The sequence below is a fragment of the Trichoderma asperellum genome, chromosome 1 (assembly GCF_020647865.1).
Source record: "Trichoderma asperellum chromosome 1, complete sequence".
Lineage (NCBI taxonomy): Eukaryota > Fungi > Ascomycota > Sordariomycetes > Hypocreales > Hypocreaceae > Trichoderma > Trichoderma asperellum.
Genome location: NC_089415.1, coordinates 484,080 through 498,353, shown reverse-complemented (window position 1 = coordinate 498,353; position 14,274 = coordinate 484,080). Strand labels below are relative to the sequence as shown.

General features: G+C 46.4%; 4 protein-coding genes across 7 annotated transcripts; 2 read left to right on the top strand and 2 right to left on the bottom strand.

The window, feature by feature from the left end:
• The first annotated feature begins 126 nt into the window (after window positions 1-126).
• Window positions 127-2,450, top strand: TrAFT101_000110 (uncharacterized protein). 2 transcript variants are annotated; one of them, XM_024902819.2, is made up of 11 exons: window positions 127-485; window positions 539-630; window positions 680-807; window positions 858-1,012; window positions 1,073-1,118; window positions 1,176-1,434; window positions 1,496-1,529; window positions 1,582-1,832; window positions 1,885-2,009; window positions 2,061-2,114; window positions 2,171-2,450. In XM_024902819.2, exons 1-11 carry the CDS (start codon window positions 246-248, stop codon window positions 2,350-2,352), a joined length of 1,566 nt encoding a protein of 521 aa, XP_024755822.1. In that variant the 5' UTR covers window positions 127-245; the 3' UTR covers window positions 2,353-2,450. The 2 variants fall into 2 exon arrangements, with proteins under 2 accessions (XP_024755822.1, XP_065982021.1); XM_066125924.1 differs by having other exon boundaries at window positions 680-1,012.
• A 451-nt stretch (window positions 2,451-2,901) lies between these two features.
• Window positions 2,902-4,984, bottom strand: TrAFT101_000109 (uncharacterized protein). Of its 2 annotated transcripts, none has more exons than XM_024911098.2 (3): window positions 4,895-4,984; window positions 3,318-4,837; window positions 2,902-3,261 (listed from the first exon to the last, which is right to left on the bottom strand). In XM_024911098.2, exons 1-3 carry the CDS (start codon window positions 4,947-4,949, stop codon window positions 2,947-2,949), a joined length of 1,890 nt encoding a protein of 629 aa, XP_024755821.2. In that variant the 5' UTR covers window positions 4,950-4,984; the 3' UTR covers window positions 2,902-2,946. The 2 variants fall into 2 exon arrangements, with proteins under 2 accessions (XP_024755821.2, XP_065982020.1); XM_066125923.1 differs by having other exon boundaries at window positions 2,902-3,239.
• Window positions 4,985-5,928: 944 nt separating this feature from the next.
• On the bottom strand, window positions 5,929-11,264 carry TrAFT101_000108 (putative NRPS-like protein biosynthetic cluster). Its single transcript, XM_024911097.2, has 6 exons — window positions 10,777-11,264; window positions 10,320-10,705; window positions 9,494-10,265; window positions 9,374-9,426; window positions 8,899-9,321; window positions 5,929-8,832 (listed from the first exon to the last, which is right to left on the bottom strand). The coding sequence occupies exons 1-6, from the start codon at window positions 11,192-11,194 to the stop codon at window positions 6,019-6,021; spliced, it is 4,866 nt and encodes a 1,621-aa protein (XP_024755820.2). The 5' UTR covers window positions 11,195-11,264; the 3' UTR covers window positions 5,929-6,018.
• Window positions 11,265-11,572: 308 nt separating this feature from the next.
• Window positions 11,573-14,100, top strand: TrAFT101_000107 (uncharacterized protein). 2 transcript variants are annotated; one of them, XM_066125922.1, is made up of 2 exons: window positions 11,573-12,057; window positions 12,129-14,100. In XM_066125922.1, exon 2 carries the CDS (start codon window positions 12,235-12,237, stop codon window positions 13,555-13,557), a length of 1,323 nt encoding a protein of 440 aa, XP_065982019.1. In that variant the 5' UTR covers window positions 11,573-12,057; window positions 12,129-12,234; the 3' UTR covers window positions 13,558-14,100. The 2 variants fall into 2 exon arrangements, with proteins under 2 accessions (XP_065982019.1, XP_024755819.2); XM_024908950.2 differs by having other exon boundaries at window positions 11,573-14,100.
• Window positions 14,101-14,274: the final 174 nt, after the last annotated feature.

Below are 14,274 nucleotides of genomic sequence, written 5' to 3'. Positions count from 1 at the left end.
GCAAAGACAGTGACACCGAGAAGATTGAAATGAAAGAGCCGACAAGATCACGTGAGCCGGAGCCGACAGTATCGGCTCTCGACTCGCCATTAACAATAGACTACTGGTTTTCAACTTAACGGTTATAATAGCATTAATATGTCTCGAAAAAAAACCGAAAGATTATTTTAATATGCATCTCTTCCACTGCCACTCTGCTGGTAGATAAATCACACACGTGGGAGTCTTTCACTGCGTTATTCATCATGACTACTGGAGGCATCTCTGCCACAAGGATTTCGATTGACTCTGGAAACATGGAAAAAGACGACCAAGTTCATGTGCCCACCGATCATGTTGAAGATGTTACCCCAGGCGAAACTTTGGATATAAAACTCGCGAGAGAGCCCGGGGAAGCCTTCTTTACCGATGAAGAAGCAGCCTGTGTCAAAAGAAAGATAGATTTCATCATTTTGCCCCTTCTGTGCGGCTGTTACATTTTTTCCGTTGGTTATCCCTGTATAGAAACTCTCTATGCATGCTTACCATCTCTACTTAGTTCTTGGACAAGACTCTCATCAACTATAGTTCAATCTTTGGTCTGAAACAGTCACTGAATCTCCATGGCTCACAATTTAGCTGGCTGGGAAGGTCAGACTCCCCTCCATTTTGCCCTTCGTGAAAGCTAATAGCCGCATAGCATCTTCTATATTGGTTATATGATCGGGTCGATTACATGGGCCAAAATCGTTCACAAATGGCCACAACATACAGGAAAGCTTATTGCCGCGGCTGTGCTGGCGTGGTCCAGCATAATATTGCTTACACGTACGTCGCGATTTTACGTGGCTTCATTGCAGCACTAAAATCCAATCTAGCTTTATGCTTCAACTTTGCGGGGATCATGACCGCACGATTTTTCCTTGGACTAGTGGAAAGCATCATAGGACCAGTCTTTGTCATTGTCACAAGTAACTGGTGGACTCGACCGGAACAAGCATTCAGGACCGCCTTTTGGCTCGGTGGGACACCAGTAAGTATCGTGTTCTCATTTTATTTTGTTATGGTAGTAATTGAATCTCATTGTTTACAGATTGGGAATTTCTTTGGTGGAATCCTCTCATATGGCCTTGGGTCAAGTAAGATTTTTTTTTGCTTCAAACTCGTGTGTATAATCTTTCGCTAATTAGTAGCAGTACACAATTCATCAATAGCTACATGGAAGATCTTCTTCCTTTTCTTCGGCTCCTTCAGCTTTGTCTTTGCACTTATTCTTGCCTATCTTATGCCCGACAATTATTCCAACGCTAGGTGGCTCACTCCACGCGAGAGAGAAGTCGCAAGAGACAGAGTGAGGGATAATCAGACTGTTTCCACGGATAATCACTGGAAATGGTCTCAATTTTGGGAAGCATTGAGAGATCCCCAAACCATCTTCTTCTTTGTGACAGCTGTGTAAGCTATATATACCTCCGCTGTCATTTATCTGATGCAGCGCTGACGAGTATCCATACAGTGGTAACACCATGCCCTCAACATTTGCGAGTCAAGTAAGTGTCCTTTTCCAGGCTATTATCCATGTAAAGCTCATAATCTCTCCAGTTTTCGAGCCAGATTGTACAAGGTTTTGGTTTCTCAGCCTTGCAAACAACGGTTATTTCTGCGTGTCCGGCCGCCGTCATCCAGCTTGGTACTTTCCTCATTTTTTCTTATATTGCTTCTCATCACAACAATATCAGGCTTCTTCTCTCGATTATAGTATCTATACCGCCCTTGATAGGTGCATCCTTACTGCATGTACTCTCCGATAGCAACCGAGCCGGCCGTCTCGCAGGTTACTATCTTACCTTCACGTCAGTACCGCGGTGTACGCGACAAAACTTGTATAAATTAACTTTTGGCCAGGCACACCATGTCATTTACCCTTAGTACCGGATTAATGGCTTCTAATTATGCAGGAAACACGAAAAAGTCGACTGCGTCTGGTATCATCTTCGCAGGCTGGGCCGCTGGACTCATTGCAGGCCCTCGTAAGCGTTCCAACGCAGGAATCTATGAACATTGTCTAACATGTGTTTTAGAATTTTTCCTCGACAAGCAGGCACCAGTCTACGACTTGGCCTTTAGAATGCTCAGTATGTCTCGGATTATAATATCACACCTCAACTGACTTCTGACTTTTGCAAAATAGTGGGCTGTTATGCTTTAATGATCATTGTTCCGATTCTTCAGTACCTATGGTACAGGCATGAGAATAAGCGACGTGATGAGAAACTTGCTAGAGAGGGAGGTGGCACGGATGAGATACTAAGCACAGAATTTAGTGATAAGACTGACTTTGAGCGGTGGCAGACATTCAGGTACACTTTGTAAATTGTCGGTTTCATGCTCCATATGGGGATACCTCCAGGCCGCTTATAGCAAATAGCAAATATTTATTACCATATAGTAACTACGTACTGACATCTGCCATAATGAAAATATGCTTGCTATTTATACGGTATACTGAGCTGCCGTAAATCCCTAGAACTGCTGACAAGCAGTGCTCGCATGCGATCTTGCCATGACGACTCCTTAACTAAGCCAATGTGCTTGAACCCCTCCTACCACGTAGCTATATTGGCGGCTATTATTCATTATATCCTAATCCATGAAGAAATACCGCTTGTGGTTGATGCAGTGCAATACTGAAGTTGTTGTCTTGAGACATATCTACCTTTCATCGGCATTTAACCATTTTCACTCGGTCTATACATTGACTGACATGTATTTTAGACTTATTAAAGAACCAGATATCAAAGCAACATGGAAATTTCACTCTACTAATTCATCAACAGGATCCATCACAACGCTGGGAAAAAAAGAAAGCATTGTGATGGTGAGGTAGATGTACATGAATAGTTTTCATCAATTCACATGTCGTGACGTTGGTATAAATAGCATTTAAAGTTAAACATTACTATTAGGTCAAATAATAAACCTTCCAGTTACTTCATCCATGACACTGCGTATACTGGGATGATGTCCATTTTTACGCAGTTTCACAATCGCTTGGAGCAATTCTCTTGCCTTCTGAATATAAACACCCCAGGCCTCCCCCTCTCGGAAACGTTCAATAATCCAGTCTCGCCGAATTGCGTCACCAGTACAAATTCCGGCAAGAAACAGTGAAGACGGCAGTATGGAGGAAGGTGAGCAGCTGCGCGACGGGTCATGGCGAATCTTCAGGTGGTAATGAAGTATCTTTGACACGGAAACTTCTGGATCAAATGACATTAACGGCTGTATATTGTCAATAGCACATCTTTACTCGTGACTAGGTAAGTAAAAGTACTCACATATACCGTGTAGAGATATAACAAAGCCGAGTGTAGAGCCGATAAGACGGTGAATCGACCATATGTGGCAGAACTGAGTTGTTCGTCCTCAACAATATCTTCTCCGTCCTCTAATCTGTCCTTTACGGCATCCACTTCCCAAAGATCAGCCTGTTGCTGAATAGACTTGTACAGAGATTTGATCTCTTCTATGCGCACAGGCGGAAAAGTGGCGGATTCACTTCGAAGCTGATCTTGTATCCTCAGATCAAGTCGTGCAACGTGCATGCGGAAAACGTCGGCTCGAAAAAGGGTATTCACATCACCAATGATTGAAGTCTGCCCTACTTCTTCAAAAATGGACGATATAGCGGGGACATTTCGAAGATGCTGGACGAGCTTCCCGCCGCCCAATCCATAGTGAGATGCTCGCGCATCCAAAATAGCAAGGCGGATGACAATACGCCTGATTAGACTGGATGGGTCTGCAAGCGCCTTTTCCACTTCTTCACTGCGAACGATATCGATCGCGGCAGCAATTAACTCGAAAAAGGTGTCGATGTTGCCAGCTGTCACATGTACTTGTTTGACCCTCACAAAAAGAGCTGAGAGCAAGCCGTCTACAGTGCTGGTGTTATCGTGTGCAAACTGGTTAAATGACTCGTGTGCTAAACGGTCATAGACTTTTGCTTGTTCGCTGTAAGAAGGAGTCTCCATTGAGAGGTGAGAGGCTGAGAAGGACAAAATGGCATAAAATAGTGGAGGAAAGGACAGAGATTTTGAAAACGCCGAAATAAAAAGATTATTTGTGTCTTTAGAACGATCGTCCACTTTGGCGTATCCCTTCATTACCTCTAAGTAATGTTGGATCAACTGTCGATTGCCTTCGTTCACTGAAGGGCCTTTTGCCTTTACAGTTTGGAGTATTGATTGGTCTCCGTCTGTTAATGGTGCTTCAAATTGCCATACGCTATTGCCAGCATCTTCGAGAGAAAATCCATCGTTAAAGGAAAGCGCTTGCGCATTGTTTGGTCCCTGCAACACAGAGGGAGACACAGCTGGTAAAGGAATGAGATTCAATCCTTCGCCGGAGAGATCTAGTTCCAGAGATTGGTAGTCCAGATCAGCATCAAAATAGTATGGAGCACCAGAGAATAGCTCAAACGGGTCACTCTGTGGCTGGCTCGAGACATCATTGCTTTGGTCTGAGTGCGGAGTTTGATTACGATCAATTAGCTCTTTGAACACGGGGATATCATCATTTTCATCCAGAGTATGAGTCGAATCATCTTTCAGAGGCTGCGTAGGCATAGGCGACGAACGCGAATTCTCTTCGTTTACACGACGTGAGGGGCGCCGTCCGATCATTTGTCTCCTCTTTGGTGGAGGTGAGACTCTTTCGCCAGGAGCGGGAGGCTGCCATCGGCATTTAAGCCCTAGTCTCTTGCAATTGGAGCATATAGAGGCTTGCTCTTTAGCATCTTCCAAAGTCCCAGCATGAGCTTTGCATCGGACTTTTCGTAACCGGCAGGTATGGCATCCTAAAGACGGGCCGTCAGGCACATCACTTGATCGTGTTGGATGATTGGGTTACGAACCAGCACGTGAACGTACTCTTGCCACGCCCTCATCTACTGTAGCAAGTGAGGCCATTGCGTAGTTGAATGGCAGACATCAGCCCTTCACCAACATCGTGTCCTGGTATTCTCTTAAAGGTTGGATTGGCGCTGCAATACGCGGCGTGAGGCTGGATGCGATAAAGCCAAATTATGAGGGCACGTGCCGTGACACTTACCTAACTGGGCAAAAACTTTCTGGGGGAAGGTCCCCATTTCCCCGATCAAATGAGTGGCTATCAGCTTGGGGCCATTCTGCAACTAAGGTGAACAAGAGACAATATGCTAAAGGTAAATTCAATAGGTATTAAAGGCAGAGAGCAGCCCGTAAAATAGAAAATATTTATTCACAGCATGTATTTTCTCATTTCATACGAGACAAACAATATTGGCTTTGTCGGCCTTTGACTTGGATCCTCTCCCAGCGTTTTACCAGACAGTGTGATTACCCGAGTTCAGTCCATCAAAATTGGCATGGCAGGTTCCGCATAATTTCAAGTTTCCTCATCTTTCATATATGTAAATTGCCTGGACTACACTTGTTATTGACCTCAAAAGCCCATATTCGCAAGATCGCCGATGAATACCACGTTGAGCTCGCGCGGGTCTTCGGATACGTTCTACCCGTCCTTCGTAAACTCCAACTCCACGACTGGTGCATCTGCTATAAGTAAAATGGTTTTACAGAGACGGTTCAGCCATAATGGTCATCGCATCTACATCGCCTTGGCTTCGACCTTGTATTAGATCCTGCGAATGTTTGGCGCCGGGATCGCGCTTGAAGAATGCGACCTTCATTACAGGCAGGAACACCACAAGCCTACCAGTAACAGCAAGTGGACGAAGACGTAGAATGAAAAATTTGGCTCGTTTTCAGAGAGGATTGAATCAAAAGCTCTCAATGTCTACTATAAACATTCTATGTTGTTGCGTATCTTTTGCATCTTGTTATGTGGCGATGAATATACCTTCGTTATTTTCTCAAGCTCAAGTATATTTGGCTCTGGTACACCTAATGTGCACCAGTGCAATCCTGTGGGAGATTCAGTTTAATTATGTACACTCTATATCAAGTCTCGTTACATATACATCCAAACCGAAGACTGTCAAGCCCCTTTGCCCATCATCTCAGCATACTTTATAAACTCCTCGTCCTTTCTAAACATTGCCAGCTCCTCAGGATGTGTCCCTAACATGAGTTCCACTCCTCCATCCTTCCTCATGGGCAGAATAATTAAAAATCGGAAGCGTCCATTCCCTCTCTCAACCTGTGGGCGCATCGATTCTGGCGATCCTCCATTCGCAAAATATTTATCACCGAAACATATCTCACTGGTCTGGAAAAGCAGCATGTTGGAGATCATAGCGTTCATGTGATCAAGGCCCATGTTAGCTGTTGAGAATCTGCTATGCTCGGGCAAATTTTGCAGGATGGTTAATGCGTCGTGGATAAGTGAGGGGGTGATTCGCGCGTTAGACTGACGGAGCAGCCAGGCGATGCGGCCTATGCTTGTGTCAGGGGAACAGAGTGTTTCGAGATCCATAATGAAGCGGTTCATAACGAGCATACTGCCCATATACGTTGAGGGTAGATGAGAGGAAAAGTAGGGTCGACCGTCTGTGGGGAGTTCTAGAATTGACTTTGCCTCAGGGTGGAAGGTTTCTTTCCGAATCTCTTTCGCTACACGGTAACGTGCCCTGGTGGCAGCCCGCCAGAAAAAGGCCTGTATGATGTCGCTCATTGATAGATATTGTCCTGGGACAGCCTTATCGGACGACACACTGTCTCTCATCTTGTCGAGCCTTTCAGCAGTGATGAGAAACATGGTGGTGGTCATGCACCTCTCAGCAGGAGGCAAGGGCCAAACATTGTGCAGGGGGAATCCGTATCGAGGGTGAACTTCGGGCTGAAAAGGTCCATCAACTGAAATATCTCCAGCAACCTTATCCACGGTAGCCTTGATTTTTTGGCTTTTGTCCGGAGGAAAGAATGGCAAGACATCCCATGCCGCTGGATCAGCTTCGTCCATTGAGCTAGGCCATCCTTCCTGCTTGTGGACTATCTCTGGCAAGCTGTGGTTGAAGCTCTCCGGGTCATACCACTGACACGTAGCCGAGGCATCTCCCTGTAGGTATCTGCAGTTCTCTGCCCACACCTTTATTGCTATCACGGCGCCAACGCCGTCCAAGCAACAGTGATTAAGATCAGCAGCGACGATACATCCACCTTTCACAAAGTTGACTTGCCCGACGAAAATGTCTGCCGGGAAGACTGGGAAAGGATCATCTCTCAGAACGAGACTATCTGAAAACAGCGACGTTACAAACCCTGCATCTCTCAACTCGTCGAAAGCTGGAAGGACATCTGATAGATCCTTGTATACAAGCCGGTTATGGGCAGATGAAGCCATCGACAATGGCGGGATAGTAACACAGAGGTCGTCCTTGAGGCAGCCAATTTCTTGTTCTGAACGCTTCATCATCTTACCGCCGAGTGCGGGTATCATGTCAAAGGTCCGGTTGAGACCATGCTGAAGGTTCTCAAACACATCTTGAAATGCAACTCCGTCACGCAGCGGAAAGTAGAACATGAGACCCATGCCATGGTTCGGGTTGACATAGTCAAGTGCATTCAATGGAAATGACAGCCGAGCTTTGTGCTGCGCAGCCTCTTGGGTGATTCTAACAAGGAGCTCGTCTTCCTCTGCAGCAGCATCCTTTGACATCTCCGCCTTGATGGTCGCCGCAAGACGTTTGATGGCGATGGATAGACTCGCCAGACTAGGGTTGGCATAGATGTGACGCGGAGCGAGATGTTCTCCCAGGCTCGTCGCAGCTCTTATAGACTTGACAATTGAAAACACTCCAAGTGAGTCTAGGCCAAGATCAAAAAAGTTGGCAGTTGGCGCAGCTTTATTAATTTCAGGCAGGACTGGAGCATAAATAATCCCGAGGCCATTTTGTATCGCATCTGCAGAAGTCGTGTCGATAACGATCGAGCTGACCGACTCGTCACTTCGAGAGCCGTAGAAGCGCTCGATGTAATCTTCGTATAGTGCCAGCGTAGCTGGGCGCTTGATAGTACCCTTATCGGTACGCACGAATGGCTTATCGGGTTCAGAGAAAGTGACAAAATCTCTCAGTAGCTGATCCTTGTGCCTCGATTGTGAGTTTGCCTGCTTGACGGTATCCCATATGCTATTGAGAAGCTCGTCTGTCTTCTCGTAGCCGTCCTTCAACTCGATAAGCAATCCTGCTTGTGGCTTTCCGGTACCAAATATGAGGCAGCCCATGATTGCCGGATGGGTTGTTATAGAAGCCTCGGTCTCTAGCGGTGATATTTTGTATCCATTGGACAACACCACAAGATCATCACTTCTACCCTTGAACGCCCAGAGATCCGGCTTTGACGGGTGCCTTCTGTAGAGATCCTTGAAGTTGATAGAGTCCTTGTCTGGAAATGTCTGAAATATTCCCTGGAAAAGTGGCCAATGCTCGTTACGATGCACCCAGTGCTCATACGTACCCTCTTCCACCTCTTTAAACTCAAACCCAGAGTACGGATGAAAGCAGAACCAGTACCAGTCTTCTCTCGGAACAACGAGGTTACCGATAAACAAGCCTTCCGTTGTTCCTGTAAGATTCAGTACCCTAATAACGTCGTTTACCTTTCCGGCGCTGGTCGGGCTAACAGGCCCTCCAGAAGCGCAAATAAATTTGGACTTTCGCAGCTTGGCTAGGACTTCTGGTGTTTCGCCCAATTCATCAACCAAAGACGGAACCATGCTCCAGATGTCAATGTCAATGTTCTCTGCCAGACTCTCGATAAGGTTGATGTTTGGCAACACTCCTACTGGACCCAAGACACATTGCAGGTCGAACAACGCCGGCATGAGAATATCCATGATGATACCAGCCCCCTTAAAGCGTGGGAGTTAGCTAATCACATCTTCTTCGACCAGTCACCTATAGAATAGCGGACTTACATGGCTCATTGGAAAGCTTGAATAAATCGTGTCACCCGCCTTCCAGTCCGAGGTCCACGGGAGCAGCCCATTGTCACCTTCTACCGGCGGCAGTAATCTCACTGCGTCCATAGTGCCAATCAGGCCATGAGACCAAGGTATCGGCTTCGGCACGCCAGTTGTGCCCGACGTGTGGAGATAGCAAAACGGATCATCCTTGGCCTCTTCGAATGTCTTGGTGTAGGGAAATGGGTCTGTCGGCTTATCATCCAGCAAGTTGTCCAACAAAGGAAGCTCCAAGAGCCGCATATGTCGCTTTTCCAACAACTGCTTTACTAGAGGGGTCAGAGGCACTTCGCTGGCATTAGCCCATACATCGCACTTGGTGGCGTCAAGAACCGCCAAGGCCCCTTCAGTGCTGTTCTTTGGCGATAGAAACAAGGCCTGTAAAGTAAGTAAGCACCAAGACTTATCAGTCAATTCCGGGTCAACGTACAGAGTGTCCAGCTTTAACGCATGCATATGTCAACAATACATGTCGAAGATCATCTGGCATAGAGTCATTAGTCCGATATATCATAAAACGTGTGTCCTGAACAATTAAAAGTGTGCTTACGCGGCCCAATGTATCCCACTGGTTTATTCGATGAGCTAATGCCGACCTGGCTTTTGATCCACCAAGCAAGCCTGTCCACCGCACGCGTGAATACCTTTGCAGACACATGAAGACATTCAAGGGTCCCATCTCTTACTGTCATCAGAGAGAAGACGATCCGCCCAGGGTCCCTTGCCGCTAAGCCGTCCATGATCTGAGGAATGAGCCGTCTACCGTATGAACTGTCCTGTCCCTTACTCTTCTCCGCCTGGAGGGAGGTCTCATGCTCGTCGGCAGCGTCAGGCAAAATGTTCACCGTAGCCAAAGTCACCGGGCTATGCGTCTCTGGCGTACTTGCTCTGCTACTCGCGGCATCTTCCCCGGGTGAGAAAGCTGTAGTATCCTTCGGTGATGGTATTACTGGTGAGACAGTCCGTGATGTAGACACTGAGCTGAGATACCCGCTCATGCTAATCTGCTTAGCCTCCTGCAGGTAGTTCATTGTCGCAGTTCCGGTTGAACCAAACTCATCATGACTTGAGGGTCTCTCTCGGAAGTACATGGGACGTCCGTCTTCAATGACAACCTCCATTTTCTCATCCTTGGTAAACTCGCCCATTGGCGCACTGACCCATTCTCCGTCTGTCAGCTGAGCTACACTGCAGTGCCATGGGGTGGTGAAGCCGGTCTTGGTGTTGAGCAGACATATCGAGAGCTTCAGGCCCGCCACTGACTCATGGATAGACAGGCGCAAGTGATTTGGATAGTTATGTTTAACCGCTTGGGCGAAAGCCTGTAAACTGTCAGCGACATAGACTAAACCCTTGGATCACTCGGTGTCTCTCACGTAGCCTCTGATTAGCATCTGCTTTGCAATGTATTTGCAATCTCTTTTGTACTCATTGGCTCCGCGTTCTGGCCCTTGGGGAAATATGTATTTGAGGTCAGATTCGAGGAATCTCTTGTATCCAAGATATGTCAGCTTGGTATCAGGGTTGTTAGCGATCTCGACGTCGACGTCGAGATCATCTTTACCATATTTGTTGAGGAGCTCTCGCCTAAACGCTGTGCAATTTGCAATGTACATGATTTCTGTCAATTTCTCCGGAAGGGGCAAATCCAAAAGATCCTTGATTCTAGAGAAGGCAATGTTGTCAAACTTCTTCTTAGAAGCCAAATCGCGCAAGCATCGACCGTAAGCCCAGGTATCTCGGTCAGATATTGACAAGAGATCTTGGATATAATATTAGTTCCAAAAGAATACAATTTGAAAATAAGAAGAAAGAGAGAGAGAGAGATCATACCGTTGTAAGTAATGCCATCAGAAATGATCGTGACACGAGCTCCTGGCGGATAAACCTCTTGTATGCGCAGGCACATATTGTTCAGCCTTTCGAGCGCAAGCTCTTCCGCCTTATCTGGCAGTGTCCCAAGGACCTTGTAGACCCTGTTTGCAGACTTGAATGGGAACGCGGGAAGACAAGCTTCGACCCTTGTGCCCGCAGCAACGAACTTCTGTATGACTGATAGAAAGTTCTGAGTCCCTCCCTCCAGCCTCTCTCGCGAATCGTCGAACTTGTTAAGCGCATACTCAAAGATGATGTCTAAGATACGGCGAGAGGTCTGTCCAGCATCCGCGGCTGTCTGGCTTATGGCCAGCGGGTCTGTTCCGCTGCTGACATTTGGGGGTGCCGAGCTAGCACTGCAGTTGGTGGTGTTCATTGTTGTATTCTTTGTCGGGAAGACTTTGCAACGCTGAATCCTTAGATGCAGGTTAATAATTCCGTCTGGCTATAAATATTCATTGTTTATTCTATAGATTTTATTAACATTATTTACATTAGTTCTTATAAATATTTATCAGGAAAGCTTTATTTGAGCAAGTTTGCGCAAATATTTCGTTCCCTTGCACGATTTACCAATATACTATTTTCTTTTGGGAATAATATGGTTTCTAAGCACTGAATTACATACAATACAGACGGTTTCAGAGCACGGCCTTATTAGAGTGGAGTTACTTTTGCATAAGTATAAATACACTGGGTAGGTGCACTCTTCTTCATTTTCAATCATGCTATTAAATATGTTATATACCCTCCACATTGTTGATTTATATAACGCACTTTATAATAAAACCTTTACACACTAGATAGGTCCTATTTCTAAAGTAGTTTAATTGTTGCATTAACAAAACTTTTCAATTTCTAGCCTATACATCTCGATGACCAATCTTCTCTACCTCGCCTTGCCCCATCTTTATATCTATCCTTTATCCTCGACACTACTGGCAACCATACTCGACCCTACGGTATTCCCGTCGCAAGATGGATAATGCTCGCGATGATACGCCGCTACTTCAGGGTCATGGGCCTCTCAGTGACTACCAGACAATCGCCGCGGTTGGCGGGTTGAGCGAAACACACACGGAGGAACACGAGAGAGAATCCATCAGCCAAGATGCACAGGCCGGCGTCCAGCAAATCGAGGCTATCGCCATGGTATGGACACGGACTGACCTCATCATTGCCTACATCTTGATCTGGGTCGTCTACTTGGTCATGCTGATTCAGCAGAACACGGCAGCGGTACTGTCTCCTTACATCACCTCTGCTTTCCGAGATCACTCTCTGACACCCACTGTCGGTATACTGAGCAGCATCATAGGAGGGGTGTGCAATTTGACAGTGGCCAAGATTCTCGACATCTTTGGGAGGCCTCAAGGCTATGGTTTGTCTCTGCTCATCGTATCCATTGGCCTTGTCATGATGACGATGACAACCAGTGTTGAAATGTACGCAGCTGCTCAGGTCTTCTGCACAGTAGGCAACAGTGCCCTGCTCTACAGCGTCAACATTTTTGTATCCGACACGTCGTCCCTTCACAATCGTGGCCTCATGACTGCGCTGACGTCCTCGCCCAACATCATTACAACATGGCTTGCAGGACCCATCTCACAGGCCTTCTTGAACGGTCCTGGCTGGCGGTGGTGCTTCGGAATGTTTGCCATCGCGGTTCCGGTCATGTGCTCCCCTTTGTTTGGTCTTCTGGTCTTAAATTCCTACAAAGCCCGACGACAGGACCTCATTGCGCCGCAGAAACAGATGAGGACCTTGTTGCAGTCTGTCCATTATTACTTCCACGAGTTTGACGCCTTTGGGTTACTGTTGCTGACGAGCGGACTTGCAATCATTTTGCTGCCCTTCAACTTGTATGCCCTTCTGGCAGATGGATGGCAATCACCACTCATCATCTGCCTGCTGGTGTCCGGTGTTGCGCTTATCGTTAGTTTCATCCTTTGGGAAAGATTCTATGCGCGTGTCACGTTCATACCATACTCTCTCCTCTTGGACCGTAACATGGTCGGTTCGTGTATCCTCGGCACCGTTTTGTTCATTAGCTATTTTTGCTGGAACAGTTTCTTCAGTTCGTCGCTGCAAGTGGTGAACAACCTTGGCGTCACCGAGGCGAGCTACATCGTCCAAATATATGGCCTCGGCAGCAGCATCTTTGCCATCGTGGCTGGTTTAGGCATCCGTTACACTGGACGCTTCAAGTTCATCACCCTGTTTGGCGCCATCCCCGTCTACGCTCTGTTTATGGGACTCATGATATACTTCCGCGAGCCCAATGGGAACATTGGCTACATAATCGTGTGCCAGATCTTCATATCGTTTGCTGCTGGAATCATCATGATTACACCCGAAATTGCCGCCTTGTCTATCGCAAGCCACCAACACATTGCGGTCGTCTTAGCCATAGTGTCCATGTTTTCCTCCATAGGAGGCGCTGTGGGATATACTATCGCTGGGATAATCTGGCAGTCGAACTTCCCCAACAAGCTTGCACTGTATCTGCCGGAAGAGGAGTTGCCCAATTTGATGAGTATCTATGGATCGCTGGAGGTTCAATTGAGCTATCCAGTCGGGACTCCAGCTCGGCTCGCTATTCAACAGGCTTATGCCGATGCACAGGTCAAGATACACATTGCAGGGACTGCCATTTGGGCTCTTGGATTTGTCGCCGTGGCAATTTGGCGAAATACTGATGTGAAGACGATACATCAAGTCAAGGGTAATGTTATTTAAGAAGATGCAGGTCATGATTCGTCGGTCCAAGGTTTGCGCCTCAGATCTTAATCTAGGTAGTCACAATACACTTCTAGACGAGGCTCCCTATTGCCGCCCAAGGTGCTCTTATGACAGGACAAGTGAATTTTCAATTCTTCGCTTAGCAGACCGGACATTAGTCCATCATATAGCCTTTTTTTAAAATTCAATTCAGCTCAGCAACGAACTTGTCGGTTTCTGGGATAACTTTGTTAATCTGCACCACAATCACCACAATCTGCACCACAGAGTCCGGAATGCCATCCAACTTTATCCTTCCTTGCTTTCGCCTATGTATAAACCAAGGTGTTTTGATCCTACTTAATGTGTTTATACAGCCGATTTAAGAACTCCTCCCACCCCGAACCTTGAAAGTTAACAAGATCGAGAATGATCAGCTTGACATAAAAAGCTAGGCTGTGTTTAATGTTTTTACATATATTGTCATAAACTGATTTATCACATCAATCAAGATTTTCTATGAGGGTAGAAATAAACATCTTTTATATTCTAACTAAAGACAATAGCTTTATCATTTCATTGATGTGAATATACCAAGTCAAAACTCATTTGTGTGCAGATGAAGCGATAATCATTTTTACCTTAGTTCTCCCATAATACAGGGTAGTTTAACGTGTGTTCAATGTCACAGAAACCATCAAAGAACCACTTTACAGCGCTTCCGCTGTAATCACG